This window comes from Patiria miniata, unplaced genomic scaffold, assembly GCF_015706575.1.
Source record: "Patiria miniata isolate m_02_andy unplaced genomic scaffold, ASM1570657v1 HiC_scaffold_7, whole genome shotgun sequence".
Classification (NCBI taxonomy): Eukaryota; Metazoa; Echinodermata; class Asteroidea; order Valvatida; family Asterinidae; genus Patiria; species Patiria miniata.
In genome coordinates this window covers 25248970-25264555 of record NW_024037074.1, presented here as the reverse complement: position 1 = coordinate 25264555, position 15586 = coordinate 25248970, and the positions used below count along the sequence as shown (strand labels likewise).

The following is a 15586-nucleotide window of genomic DNA, read 5'->3' as shown; positions in this document are numbered from 1 at the left end:
TAATGTACTCAACCATTTTGTTTTTAAATGTTTGCTTTTGTATCGCTGAACCCGAAAACAAATAGCGATTGGGTGAAATTGTTTCAGATACACGTCTTGCTGACGTCTTTCTGATGGGAGCCATGTTGACTCGTATTACACGAGTCTAGCCAAAATGAGATCACTCCGGCCGTATTAAGTCACCCTCATTGCTCGTAATATGGAAACCATATCAGACGGATTGTAGACGTACAGTGCAAAACAGTGCGTTGCATAATTTAGCAAATAGCAAATCAGTCCTCTGCGCTTTTTTTTTTTTTTTACCATTTTGGTCATTGTATATTTTTCTGTCCACGTAGCTTATATATCGTTTTCTTTTTGACAGTTTGTAAATGTTTGACTACGTTCTATATAGTTGTCTTTTTCTTTTTAAACAATCGATGTTTTCCACTTCACTGTAAGTCTGTAACTACTGTTTTCCTGTACTTATTGCCTTCTCCTTTTATTCACCGCTTAGTGTGTTTGCAAGCGTCAAATCTTCTCTTTCCCCCCTCCAGACATTTCCTTGGTCGTAACTGTATTCTTCTATTCTTCCATTCTTCTATGAATATTAATGAATCACGTCATTTTTGGCGTTAGTCCTGAGATTTTCGGATGTTCGTTCCACTCTGCCTATCGAAAACTGATAGTAGATTACTTAATGATGAGTTTATCTAAACAGCGATTGAAACGTCTTCTAACGATTGAAAAGCTCTAGCAACCTCTTGTGATTGTATTATGCTGTGTCCTTTTTACACTTCCAACAATTCCGACTACGGAGTGCATGGAGCTTTCTAAATGTATTCTAGTTTTGCTCTTTATCATGGAGACAACAGTGCATATAAACTTCTAACGTAGGATATAGGTTTTGTCGACAGAAGTCATGTTCCACTAAGTGTACGACATGTATATCAGTCTGCATGGCCTGCCCTGAGCGCGCCCCCCATCTCACCGATATGAAGTAGAAGATATCACTTTCATACACCAAACCAATCGCTCCGCAGAAAGCAATTGATTGCCATGTATATGCCCACTCACTGAGTCAACAAATGACACAATTATATACCCACCGTAATAACTCGATATACGGCCGAAACACTGAGAGGCGAACACGCCGACTATCGTGTCAAGGAGACACCCCCCCCCCCTCCCAAGTAAAAAAAAATCAAACATAAATATCAATGGAATAACAATTGCCGTAAAAAATCTACGAGAGGGAGAGAGGGGAAAAAATAATTGGATGCCCAGAACGAATAGAACTGGGGCAGACGATAATGACATTATCACATGGGGAGAAAGACGGGGGAAAAACGGAGGGAAAATCCTTCTGAATAATTGAGCGAGTTTGATTTGCCATGTGTTGTCTTCGCGCTTGAAATTGACACTGGCGTTGGCTCGGCACACACTTCATTTTGAAAGATGGCCTTGTGCAGGGACGGATCCAGAAATAATTCCCTTTGGAGGGATAGACAATGTTTGCCGTACTGGAAAATTAACGAGCAGAAAAAACTGTGCTGCACAAGGTTCGCCTCTTAATAATCGATAAAACTTTGGAAACTCATTGCACCAAAGCGGACTGAATTACTCCTTTTGTTAAAATGTGCGCAAGGTAATCTTGCTTTTGGAGTCAGTGACATTCAGGTGGGGCTAATCGTGAATAAAAGCAATATATAAAAGTCATATTGTTTTAATTGCGTGTGGTGTTATCATCGATGACAACAATTTTGAGGGATTGTTGGAGATGCAAAAAAATCATTTATTATATATGATATATTATACATGTACATAGTAAGTGAAGGAAGTGCATGCGCCCCGTGGTGATGCCAGAGATCCATTGTGGTGAAATTATTAGTCAGACATCAGACAAAAACAAAATTTATTTTAGAACTCGGAATATACTTAAACAGCCATTAAGTGTTTTCTTCCAATTGTCGTTTAAAGAAGATGTTAATAAAAATGCCGTCATTGTCATATGGGGGAAACGAAAGCTGCAATTAAAAAGATGATGATCATCATTTCCTATAAAATCTGTTTGTGCTGTTCATGATTTACCGTGTACTAGAACGATGTATTCGCACACAGGTTGGAACCAGACTGTTTTCTTTAAAGATCAATCAATTATTGAGAGCCAGGCAGAACAATGTTAATCAGGTCTTCGTTAACGATGAAAACCACGCTGATGACGCGTCTCGGCACGTGTTTATAGAATGCCTTTAGAGTAGATCAGGGGATGATTTCACTGTGTGAATCGATTAGGCTAAGTTTAGACGACGTTCACATCCCTAGGCTCTTCACCGAAGATGCGGCGTTTGAAGCCGCCGCGATGCGTCCCCCAAAATCGCCCCGCGAAAGAAAAACATCGACTCCGTACCGACTGTGCGTAAATGCATATTCCGTCAGTGTATATTATAGGCTGTATACGATTTTAAAAGAGTGAAAATTAAGATTTTTTTCCGATTGAAATGTTTGTTATATGCTATTTTGAATTTAGTGTAGCTGTTTATCCGATAAAAGGTACAGGTTTACCAGGTTATAAGACTGAATGCCAGTGGTTATTCCCTGTAACTTAGAGTGGCCAACATCATATGCCCTCGACTGGCCTGCAACAGAACAAACGAATTTCACACTCAGGAGTTTAAGAATTGCAACCATAAGTCAATGAATCCATTTACTAAATAATAAAAACTCATATAAAAAGTGCATTATTGAGACACCAGTCTAGTGAAGCGCCGTATGCCGACGCTTTTAATTTAATGTGCCGCCCATTATTGTATTCAAACGGCACTTTACGCGTTGCTTTAGCTGGTCAATTCCAATTAAAAGCTTCGGTATACATATGTCAATTAACCACTTCAGTGGGTACAGGCAACGTTAATAAATCCGCATCTAGATTTGTAAAAAAAGGTCGGTGGGCTGTGCCTTGCGTTTATTTCAACCGACCCTGGCGACCCATATAAAGAGAGCCGTTGGATTCTGGTGCGGAGCCGTGCTCCATGCAGTGCATGTTGCATGGCGCAAACTACATGTACTTGCATTAATTCTCCTAACATTGGTACGTCACCTTTTCGAAGCAATGACAGATATGTGAATTTCTGTATTGTCTGTGAGGACAAGGTCATTTATTTCTCTGCTCCGGCTTATTGCGGTTGACATGGGAACCAACTGTAAAATTCATTGAAGATGGTCGACCTTATTGTTGTTTGATAAGCTGCTTTGTGAATATTTCATTGTACTTAGACCTGCTACAGTATTAGTGGCATTAGGCCTGGTTGACCCTTTGCCATATAGCCCCCGGCTAAAATACTGATTAGCGAGGATATACTGTCTTGCCATTAATAAAATATCAAACCACTTTAACTTCATATACACACAATATTATTATTATTATTATTTAGATCTGTGCATGGGTGTACGTCTCTGTGCGGCATCTCATGCTGTTCAGCGATTTTAGATAATGTAAGCATAGATGTGTTAAGACAAATTGGAAAAGTATAGAACAATTTAAAACGCACATGAGATGTAATGTTCCATTGTCAAATTTCTTACCATTCCATATAGTGGTCCTCACGCTAATACGTGGTTGTGTAGTGCAGCCGTGGTTTATGTTGTTTTGTTTTGCTTCGTTTTATTTTGGTCCCCACGACCAAGAAATCCGAGAGTATAACGACGCGAAGAGGAATTTACGAGGTGGGATAGCGGGTCCCAGTGGGGCAGTTTGCTATGGAGTGTGAGCGCTTGGCTTGCAGCATTCCCTTTACGCCTCTTTCCAATGCTAGAGCCTCGTTACGCGACGAGTGATAGCTCTAGGTATTGCGCATCATAATAACCACCAGTGATGTCTTTACAGAATTTTACTTTGAGAGGCTGTTTTTGATGCCATGAAAAGACGTTCACTTCCCTTTTTGTAAATTGCTATATTCATATTTTCTCTACAAATGTTTATACCCCCCCCCCTCAAGAAAGAAATGTAAACATAAAAGAAAGAGAAAAAAATGGTATGAAATAGAAGGGAATTCGATCAACTGTCTTCGGCTACTCACCAACAGCAGATGTTGCCATATTCGTGTATTTCTACATACAAGAAAAACCTGATCCGTTTGAGAAAGTCGCGAGCGTCATTGCGATTATTACGACCACACAAAATAATACGGATCTCTTGCGTTGATCTCTACTCGATAGTGTCTGGCCGCCGGCGTGCTGCTAATTGACCATGCTCACCGTGGCCGCGCTCCAAGTCTGCGTGCATTAGCGCTCCCATGTGATTAACCTGTTATTAGGCTGAGCTAATTCCCGGGGCCAGACTAGTCCATATCATTTCTTCAAAAACGCAGACAAGATCCCCGCCTTGCATCAGCCCTACCCATTAGTGACACTGTGACTTTTTAAATAATCATAATTCCTACATTAAATGACACAATAATTAATCGCACGTTTAGCAATCTGCAGTAGGCAACTGTTTTCAGGATCTCCACAAAATGTCAAAACCTCACATAAATTACGCACACATTTCTAATGACCACAGTGGGTTTTTGTTTAATAATCTTTAATCATATTTGGCAAACTTGCAAGGACCGGGTCTGTTACGGTCGATTATATGAGGTTCATGTGTGATAACTTGAGTAAGAAAGGGGCGGTAAAGTAAAGTACAAGCACATTTTAGGTCTACCCCTGCAGTATTGGTTTCAAGAATTCCAAGAGCCACAGCTATGTTTTGATGCAATTATAAGTCATTATGTATTAGAATTCTGTAAAAATTAAACAAAAAGGTTAACTTTGAAGGAGTTGTGCTGATTTTCTTATTCGTCAAATGTCTTCGTAAGAACTTGTCTTTCAAGCCCATCTGTGTTCGCAAGAATCAGAGCGAGAACAAAGCAAGGCAGAATTATCCCAAGTTAAAAGTACATCACCCCTGTCACTTTGATTCGGTGCTTAAAGGCTTGAGTACTTAGAGGTTTTTCGCCTTTCATATCTTAATGAAATAATTCCATACCCCTGGGGACGACTTGATTAGTCAGTCACAACGCAACATCCCCTTGTCAACCTCGCACTCAACCACCAGGCAAGTAGTACGATGTGATGAACATAATGCATGTGGACAGGAACTCCCTTGGTATTAAACGCCTCTTGCAGTATAACGCGTGGGCACTGAGTACGGTACGTGCGCAGCTCTGCCAATGCTGAGTACAATGTTAAAGAATACAATAACTCGATGAGATAACTACATGACTTCCTGATGGGCCTGCAAGACATAATGTAAAGAATTTCATTTTTAGATATTTTTTGTCATTCTGTTACTTGAAACAAGCATAATAAGGGTCGGTTCCAATTAGGGCTGTCCCGAGTATATCGAATATTCGAATATTCGACCATCAACCGAATATTCGAATAGCTTGTTGCCGGTTTGAATATTCGAAAAGAAAACAAAATATGCACGTGCACACACGACTGTGATGTTACTTTAATCGTAAAGTTGCGGTTTTTTTGTCAGATGCCACTTTTTTGTCGACGGTAATTTTTTTTGTCGACGGATATTTATTGGTCCCATTCTTTTAGCTGGGTAAAGTCCCTTGATAGTTATACAGTACCTACTACAAAACACTCCGCTAGTGGCCCACAATATCCATCGCCCCATGCAAACTTTAACCGGCGCGCTTTGCATGCAACATTTTACAAGCAAGGAAGGCAGCTGCAGCTGGCGTGTGTAAAACTTGATCGGCAAGTTTCGAATATTCCAATATTCGGTGAAGTGCAGTTTCTTATAATCGAATCTAAATTATTCGAAAATAGACAGCCCTAGTTAGTGCGGCGTAAGCAAGCATTTGCGCTCCGAAGTTGAATACTTTTTAGCCCCACAAAGTGTTTCACAAAGTAGCTTACACAAAAAAACGCAGTACCTTCGGGTAACAAATTAAATATTTCATGAAAGTTACACGTAATTCATGAAAACACCGGAAAATGCCTAAATGCAAAGCATGGTTATGTAGTGACAAACATGGGATTGTTTGAGATCTTTATTCCAGAATTGGTCAACAAAGTGCAGACATTGTATTCAACCATGGAGGTAGGAGTTTTTACGGGTTCTACCTCCGGAAACAATGCATACATAACAACCCGATAGAATCGATTTTTTGTGTTCAGAATTAATTATCTTGGACCATGCTTGGACGTCAGTAATTAAAGGAGCGTGGACTGTCGTAAGCTGTCGTATCTCGGTCAGTCTGGTTTCTCGAATCGATAGCAAAGTTTTGCTGGATAACGTAGTCCGCCTTGATTGAAACCTGTGGTGTTACATCATGGCCATGGGCTTATAGCAAGGCTAACTTACCGAGCACACATCCGCGGTATAAACGGTAATCACACCATTGCTCGCACACTTGCTCTACCGATGACACATTGGCATTGTCCCCTACGAAGCTACGCTCGTCCCGCTCTTTCCATCTTCACCACATCAATCCCATGGCATCGGTATACGCTGACCAGATTGCGTTTACTAGCAAGTGAGTTCCTGGGGAACACCACGTTTTTTTGCTGTGTCAGCTGACTTGGTAACCGCTATGTAATGCACAGTATGCCAAGCAATCGGGAGCAATCGATGCCTGAGAATCAGATATGATCCCTCAACCCGCAATCCAAACACGTACTTCATTCACTCCAGCAATAATGACACAACACACACGCACCCACGTCGGGGGCTTCGTCGCCCAACCATTGATTACCAATCGCTGGCCCATTTCATGAAGAAAAAAAAGCAGAATGAAGGAGACAATATGATGGTACAGAATTATGCTGTAATGATTGAGGGTGACTCTGTAAACTAGGGTTGCATTCCATCCAGCGTGTTACCCTTGACACTCCCAAGTGGCGGAAAATGTTGCTTGCGCCGATACTCTTGGGTCACATCGCTCGAACGGCTAACGTTTGTATTGTGCATACACACAATTGCAACCGCTATAGGAAACGCGAAAATCTTCGAAAGGGTTGCCGAATTTACTGTGAAGAATCGTGAGCATATCTTCGGGTCAATACTCTCGGTTCATGCTCGATCTCCAAAACAAAGCTTTCAAATGGAAACCATTCTTAAATGCATAGAGAATCATATGCTATTCATGCATTTTGTTCGTTTCCAATAGTAACACCAAATCGATATTAGGTTTTGCCCTTAATAATAATAACACCACTCGAAATCCAAAGAAGAATGTTAATACGGTACATGATGAATTATTCCTCTCTTCTTGAAAATGATAGCATAGCCTACTATGGGCGCAACAGTTTCACAGGATGTTTGATCCTTTACATGTATTAACTTACAATCAAGTATGATATTTCGTTAGATTTTGTATTTTGTTTTGAAAGTTTTGCAGATGATCGTATACGCCTTTAAACAGTCTCGTGGAAAGGGCTTCATCTCCATCGTCTATACGCAAATGCATCGTCTTTACTACTGCACTTTTCTTACTGCGCGTATACGAACTTGTCTTAGCGCCAGCAGCGGCGGCATAGAGTGCTGTTTCACCGACTTGGAGCTGTATGTCTCGCACGGCGTGGGTAGGTCTATGGGACACCCCGTACGGTACGAGACGTTACCCGATCACTAAGGAAGGAAACGCCAATCGATTTCTAATGACAGGGCCTCGTGCCTCCGACTATATTTTCCTCCTTCTTCCCCATCCCTGGAATTTCTCCATGTGTGAACATCCTCCCTCGTCCGTGTTTGTTTGCCTTGCTTGCGGAGCCGTTGGTCCTAGAGTGTCCTGAGTACATAGTTACCGGTCGCCCTATTGCACTACTGTAACTGCGTATGGGTCGCCTTACACCCTGAACCAACAACGGCCTGTCATCTCTGACAACAGAAAAACGTCCAACCCTTCGGCGTGCTTTTTTTCCCAAGAGGTAGAGAACACTTCCTATGGGGCGTGTCGGGTACACATGGGAGGCGGGAAGTCAGTCCGTGGTATCTTGGAATATTGGGTTTTAAACATCTTACCTGCTCTTGTGTCATGTAAGTAACGCCGAAACTATCTGGGTGAGATCTGAGGTCCTCCTCCCTTTCCTGTTATAAATATTAAACAAATAATCTGTTCTGAATAGGATTGGCCGCAAAAGCCTTGAATCTTAAAAACACAGTTACACGAAATTAAAAGCGGACAAAGTTCCGAAAATGTACGAAATACACCGTGATTGGAGGACAGAAACACTTGTGGAGTGTGCATATGTTTTGTCCGTATTCAAAGACTGACGACCATGCCAGATGTGTGTGTATAACGTCTTCCTTTAGCCACTATTCCTGATTCGTCTCCTTCATCGCGTCTGATTAATTCTGCGAATGCCATCCATCATGGCTCTTAATATGCGTGAATTCGCTCGCGCGCCGCTACCGTCTTTGCACGAGAGCTCGTTCCACTCTGTCACGTGGTGACCCCCCTCCCCCCATACACACACACAACTTTGTTCTCAACATCTCCCATAAGGTTTGTACACGAAAACCTCCCGAGGACTTGGCTTAGGTCCTTGGGTTTACTGTTGTCGCAAAACCTCCATTGTCCCAAGTCCTCAGTTGTATAACAAGATCAGCCTTACATACACGTGTGGGGAAGACCTTTGTTTAAGGAACCCACACCCAATTTTGTTTTTGTCAATGCCGTATGCCGTCATTGTTTGGGTAGATTTTCGGTTTACTTAAACGAGTGGTTTGATCATTCAGTTTCAACTACATTGTATTAAGAATTTCAGATAAGATCATCTTTTTGTTAATCAAACATCGTTGCTTTCTTGCACAATATTCTTTGATTTTTAAGTAATAATCAGAATGAGAGTTATTCATATTACACCCACGTTTGTACGCTTAAAATGGATCATATTTTGTTGTTGTTGTTGTTGTTGAAATACATAGGCCTACATGAAAGTTACACGCGTAATTTTGCTTTCATTTGTTTATTTATTTTTTTTACCGTGAAGCCATTAATGACTTTGACGTGTATGGTGTTGGCATTTTTTAATGGATGCTTCTTACACTTTCACCGAACCTACCAATACCTCGTATTTTATCCTAAGGACAGTCTTGAAAATACACATTATGCGCGATTGCGTTACACTGTACTTTAGATTTAGTTGGCAAGATGTGTTTTCAAGCGAACATTGTATGCATGCCCTCCCGTGACATTTAAATATTTTTCTGTCAATTCACAATTTTTTTATGCATCCCTTCCAATTTTCCAATCATAATCTTCATTCGTTCATTTTAGCCGCACTTGATTTCCCTTCCTCAAAACATAAGAATCAAACACGAAGTGTAATTATTCTAGTGTCGAGCTTGGCCATGACCATGTTCCGCAATGATTACCGTGAGCTAGCACGAGCGAGGACCCTTTGTCCAGCGGTGCAAGCGTGCCTGTGTTCGGCCCGAACTCACCGCTAGACGCTGGCATGTGTCCTGTCGCTCGTAGCTCTTCATTTTCGCGCGTCAGTGGTGCGGCAAATCGAATGCACCGCAGCGACTGACAGCTTGTTTCATTAGCTGGCTGCGCAGTCAGGCTCTTCGCCGCTGTAATCCCATGAAGGTCGGAGTCTTTGTGTCAGAAGCGAGGAATCTCTGCCGGGCTCATATGCAAGGCTAACTCCAGGCCAAGCCCCAACTTACCATCGCTCCCTGTGCCGTCCCCCAGTCTGATTTCCATAACCTCTGCTTAACATTACACGCGCTATATACAACTATCCAAGCAAACCCCCCAAGGGCCTCCAGCAAAAATCAGAAAATTAACGTCATCTCGGAAGCTAAGCCGGTGTTCAAGGTCGAGCCGTGATTAAAATCGTCACCGAAAACTGAGAGAATCTGACTGTTTATCGGACAATTTCTGTGGTGGACAACAGCTCCGATAAAGTGCATTTGCTCTTTTCTAAAAATTTTAAACGACGTATAATATCCGGTGCAGGAAGGTCTACCCGGGTTGAAATGGCGATGCACTTTTTTAAACGAATGAGTGCATTCCTAACACTGAATTATTCGTTGTAGTCGTGGAACGCAGTTCCAAATTAATTTGATCTAATATTAGATTGTAGCAGGGTTCAAATTCAATTACGTTTGGCCGGTGTGTTCCAACTCAGTATAAATAGGCCTAATTGCTGCACGACCAGAACACAGTCTAATTCTTTCTTGAATAACGTATGGCGTGCACCTACTTACCTTAGTGCTGATTTGGTTTTGGTCAATCAATTTGTCACAATACGAGATCTTGTGATGAGACTACCCCCATTGTATTCCACTGTACGACACAATTACGGGAAATGTACAGAAATCTAAAAAGAATTTGGATTCGAGATACGAATCGCAAGATTCATTCGGTATTTTGTCCCACAGTGCCGCGCATGGCCCATGCGCCGTCACGACTTTGTCGGTTTCTCCTCTTCTCCTGCTCATTCTGAGCCGACCTTATGCTAAAGTTCCCTTTAAGTTAACAAAGTCAACTTGTTGGTGCTGATCACAGACCTATGCCTAGTTACCCTGATAATTTGTACGTGTAGATTACGTGTGGTGTTAATGACATGCAAACACAGTGTAGAAGCAGGCTAGTCCCTGGCCCCTCCTCCCCCCCCCCCCCCCCAAAAAAAAAAAAATATTCCCTGTCGCTAGCAATTATAAATCCTGCATCACGTGCGATATGACTGGTATAATGCTTTCAGTTTTCGTAAGTAAACCTGAGTTTGACTTCACCTTATAATGCTTAATTTGGTTCTTTTCCCACTTGATCAACCCTCCTTCCTTATCCCTAACAGGATCCCAGTCGGAGGGTTCAGAATTTCAACGGTGTACCAATGGTTGCCTCAAGTCCTGTCAGGCACGATTCACAGATGCAGGGTAACCAGGTTGAAGTACAGAGCTACCAGCCACCATGGAAGGCCCTGAGTGACTTTGCGCTGCAAAGCGATATCGAACAACCGCCTTTCCAACAACTGGTGAGTCCTCCACGAATCTCTTGTTCTGTGTACGAAAATCGGGCGCCATGTACATCTGATAACTAATTCATGAATGAAATTTAGAAAAAAAATACCAACATTATTGTGTGAGCAATTGTAACATCAAAAACAAACATGGTGGTTTCGAGTGAAAAGACCGACGTATTCGCGTATGCGGACCAGAAAAGGTGATTTCAAACAATGGGGGCATTTTTCCAAGTTGCTTTTGGGTCACCCTATCATTTGATGGTTCTAAGACGAAGTAAATTACACATTCTGGAAGTAGCAAGTATATACCTCTTGATCACCGTCTTAACCAATTATTATTAAACAATAATTTATAGAGTGTAAGAGTATAAGAAAGTATTCAGAGAATAGTATTAAGTAGATATCGACACCATAATCAGAATCACTATAAACATGTCTCGAAAGTTGCATGATATTTTTTTGTGCAAACTGTTATCTGTGGTTGAACGTTGCACTTAAAGATCGGCCCAATCATTGGACACGTGGACTCACCCTTATGTATTTCTCCCTGAAACTTGTTTGGCCTTTTGGGGGTTTGGGCTTATAAAAAGTACAAGCGGGGGGATTTAAATGACAGTCCTTCGGATTTCAGGAGGATTAAGGACGCTCGAAATAACTGTGAAATTGTCTGAAGAACTAGACTGCCCTTGTTCGGCGGTGGTGGTAGTGAGCAGGACTCAGAATGATTTATACAGATCGTGGTCGGTGGAAATAATGAATAGCTGACGTCTTGGATCCGAATTCGTGATTTTGCTGCGTAACAAAGTTGTTGTCCCAAGAGTCATACTTCATCCGGACTCAACGACTCTTTCGTACATTTTCATGAGGAGGTTTCCGTAAACTTAAACAATGAGCTCGAGGAGCATGTTTTTTTCACGTGTGAAGTATCACGATCCCGGGACGTGAGTGTTGCTTGAATTGCGTCACTTGTTGCTGTGGCTGCGGATACCTTGAATTTTCACGAAATGGCCGTCGATGTGTCCGTCTTCAAGTGGCTTTATAATGCCTGACTGGAGAACTGTCACTGAAAGAGAAGCTGAAAAATACTCGCCTTTCTTAACGTTAGCACGTGTGTATCGGATAACTGCTAAGATAGAATGTTCAGGGACTACTTTGTCAGCGTTCAGTCGCACCAGATGGGTGGGCCGTCACACCCGCTGTGGGATTTGACATCCATTGTTGATATCGAGCCGTTGATCTGGACTTTCTTGGCGGGAGAATACTGGTTGTGTAACAAACCACCATATAACTCGTTGAAAGTTGACCGAGTAAGAATATATAGCAAGGACCGCCACACATTGTCTCATTATTATGTACTACATCAACTTCAGTCTTTGAACATGGACATTATAAATGAAAACCTTAGTCTTGTTTTTTACAAACACAATTTGTTGCGCGTGCGCAATAAACATGACTGTATGTGCGGATTCTACAGAAATCAATCCAAAAGTATGGGTCTACATGCAGAGCCGCGAACTTTACCAATGGATGTGCATATAGGCCTACCGTAAAAATACATTTGTCAGAAATTCAGAATTTCTTGTAAGAAATTCAAATACAAATGTCTTACTTATTTTTCCATCGTCAACAGGATTAGTCTCGCATTAGAACAAATTGTCATTTATTTTCTTGTACCGCTAGGCACTCCTTCGTAGCTGAAAGAAGCTAACTTACTGCAGATTAAAGCTTAAGTTCCGCTAGTTTTAGCCACGAATGCATTAAGCCGGGTCGTTTGCAGTTCCAATGATGAATCAATGTTAATGAATGCAGAAACGAATTGGAAACCCGAGACGTGGACAAATTCAAATGGCTGATTAATTTGAAACCTAGCCGGGTAAATCACTTCTACCTCTTTCTCTTATTAGTAAGGAAATGAATATTGCAATTCGCTTTCGATGAAAAGTGAAGGTAAATGATCTTCCTAGGAGGGTTCTTACGGGTCACCAAAATCCTCGCTGGCCGAGTAGGCCATTTTGGTTGGGGGATGCTTTTTAAAGAAAACATAACGATCACGTCTTCGCAACTTAGAATTCATTTGTATGTTATTATGACAATATGACAAGGTACTATGAATAGTATTGCTTACGTGCAGCGATTTTCAAAAACGAAATGCTTCAGAAATATTAGGCCAAGTAAACAAAAATAGTTTCTCATCCGGACTTTTTTTTATTCTTCCCCAAGACGGCGGATTTTCAAAGATAGCGAGTGGATTTTTCCATATTATGGACTCTTTTGCTGATACTTTTTTCAAAAGGAGCCGTCACCCTTTCTACCGGATTTTGAACTTGCACACATAGCTACAAGTTTGCTGGAAACACATGAAAAATACAAAAAATATTGCAAAAGGACGAGAAACTGGTTTATTTGTTTTACTAGGCCTAAAATATCAAAGTTTGAGTTTATAGTGGGTTAACAGAATGTTTTGTTAGGCCTATTATTAACAAAGAAATTGTTTAACCGCGTTTATTTGCCATTAAAAAAACATGTGTGTTTATCTCCAGTGAAGATGACTCAATTCGCTATTCATGCATGCTTGACCGAAATAAGCTCAGCAGATGGAATAAAAGCGGATTTTCTCTTTGCGTCTGCATTCTTATTCAAATATTGCCATAATATTTAATCAGCAAGGCTTCATTCATGCACAGACTTTCCCCGTTACTCCATCCGTTCTGTTTATTTATCCTGGCTGTCCTCACTGATCGGGTTATCTTCTTGACCTTCTTAAATACAAAATGTGATTTCTGGCAGTAGTGAGCGCCTTCTGATGTCCGCCCCTAATCCCTCTCGCGGGCCTGAAGTCGCCCGGGTAATTTCAGCAAACATGTCCGCAGATTGAAAGCGAACGAGGGGACGACAGGCAAATTAACAGGCCGGGCCACGCTCTCGTCTCATCACCCCGCATCCGTGCTCAGTTTTCCCCCGGCCTTGTCCTGCTGTCCCGACCCGTCGTGTCATTGTGGTGCTCTTGCTCCCTGTTCAAGCATTCGGTGTTCATTACTAGCTAATTTTCACCCGAACGGGCTCGGCGCCGTAGTGTGAGGCTAATATGGCAGTCCGTTTGTGTCAGTAGATGATGTCTCGCCTCATCAGGTCGTGTTTGTACTCTGTCCCCTCAGCCTTTCAATTCGGCTTAAAGATCTCTCGCCTTGACTCAACTCTCTGTCGCCCTAGCTCTTCATGGAATGATTGAGTCTGTGCTGTCGTCCTATTGTTCCAGGATTCAGTCAGCGTACATACGAAAAGCCCCCCATCAACGCATCAGAGCACAAGATAAACAGAAAAAAAATACAGAACATGCGCACGACCCTCGATTTTGAATCTTATTGTCTGAAATTACTGAAACATTGGTTCATTTTTTGACGCCACTCATGGGCGTCGCCAGGATTTTTTTCGGGGGGGGGGGGGCAAAGCACATTCCCCCCCAAAAAAAATCCCTATATTTTCCAGCCTTTTCCCGATTGGTCATTTTTTTCGAAGGTGGGCAGGGACATTCCCCCCCCCCAAACCCATTAAATTTACAACAATATGACTTCGCGCCTCTTTTTCTTTTCTTTTGTCTTTTTTTCCTCCTTTTATATATATTTTTTTTACTTGTTGGGGGGGGGGGAAGCGCCCCCCCCCCCCTTGCCCCCCCCCCCCCCTCGCGACGCCCATGACGCCACTATAGAGATGATTGCCAAATACATTCAGAATGGTGGGGGAAATGAGCGAGTTTCTACTGGAAGCATGTGTTTGAACTGGATCTATAAAACTTGTTTTTTTTCTGATGCAATACAGCGCAAATCCTAGCTATGTCAAATCAACATAGCCAAAAGGAGAAAGCGTCCGAGTGCTGTTATTCATCCGGCATTACAGCCGGAACTCTACGGAGCGTCCTCTGGGTTCAGTGCGGGATTTTGTTTGGTTGGTATTCGGTTCCCAGAGTCGAGGCCTCGGCAACCGGATGATTGCAACTCGTTGGCGGGTCCTGCGCTCCATCATGTCCGGAGGACATGATCTGCACATCCCGCGCTTCTCTCGGACTTTTTATTGTCTTCCCTCCCTGTTCTCTTTCGCGCCATTGCTGAAACCTTCCAAGCAATATTCAAAGTGGGAAACCCGATAATGAGCGACCAGGCGGAAATTGCTGGGTCCAATGTCGAAAAGTAACCGCTACAAAAAAACCTCTTTCACCGATTGTGGTCTTAGTGTGTGTGGCACTTCCGAATCTAGCGTTGTGGAAAATCACTACAAGAGGGAAATAATACGGATGTGCAAAGTCAGCCCCGTCGGGGTTCGGCCCCGGGGAAGGAGGTTGAAACTGAAAGCTCTCTTCGAAAATTTCCTTAAAGAGTTACAATATAACTTGACATTTTCGTGTCAAGAAATCAATGTCGGAACCTGCACATTCGATGCCTATATTAGAATAATGGATTAACTCTTCGATCAGAATACAATACCTGTGCCGCAGTATCACCAACACGAAAATCTAGACCATGGATTATTCTGAATGGATTATTGGTAGAGATGTTTTAAGATATCAAGATCGCTGGACTTCCGGTTTGATATTTACATCATGTCTTTCTGCATTTTTGCTCTGCTAAGGCTGCTA

The 15586-nt window shown here is 42.2% G+C and overlaps 1 protein-coding gene across 2 annotated transcripts in view; it reads left to right on the top strand.

Annotated features, from left to right (window-relative positions):
• The window catches only part of LOC119745412 (insulin gene enhancer protein ISL-1-like), a 36982-nt gene that overhangs the window by 12556 nt on the left and 8840 nt on the right, over positions 1–15586 (top strand). For both annotated transcript variants that reach the window (XM_038221736.1, XM_038221737.1), the window contains exon 5: positions 10789–10968. In XM_038221736.1, the coding sequence (XP_038077664.1) occupies positions 10789–10968 (180 nt within the window). The remainder of the gene's footprint in view (positions 1–10788; positions 10969–15586) is intronic.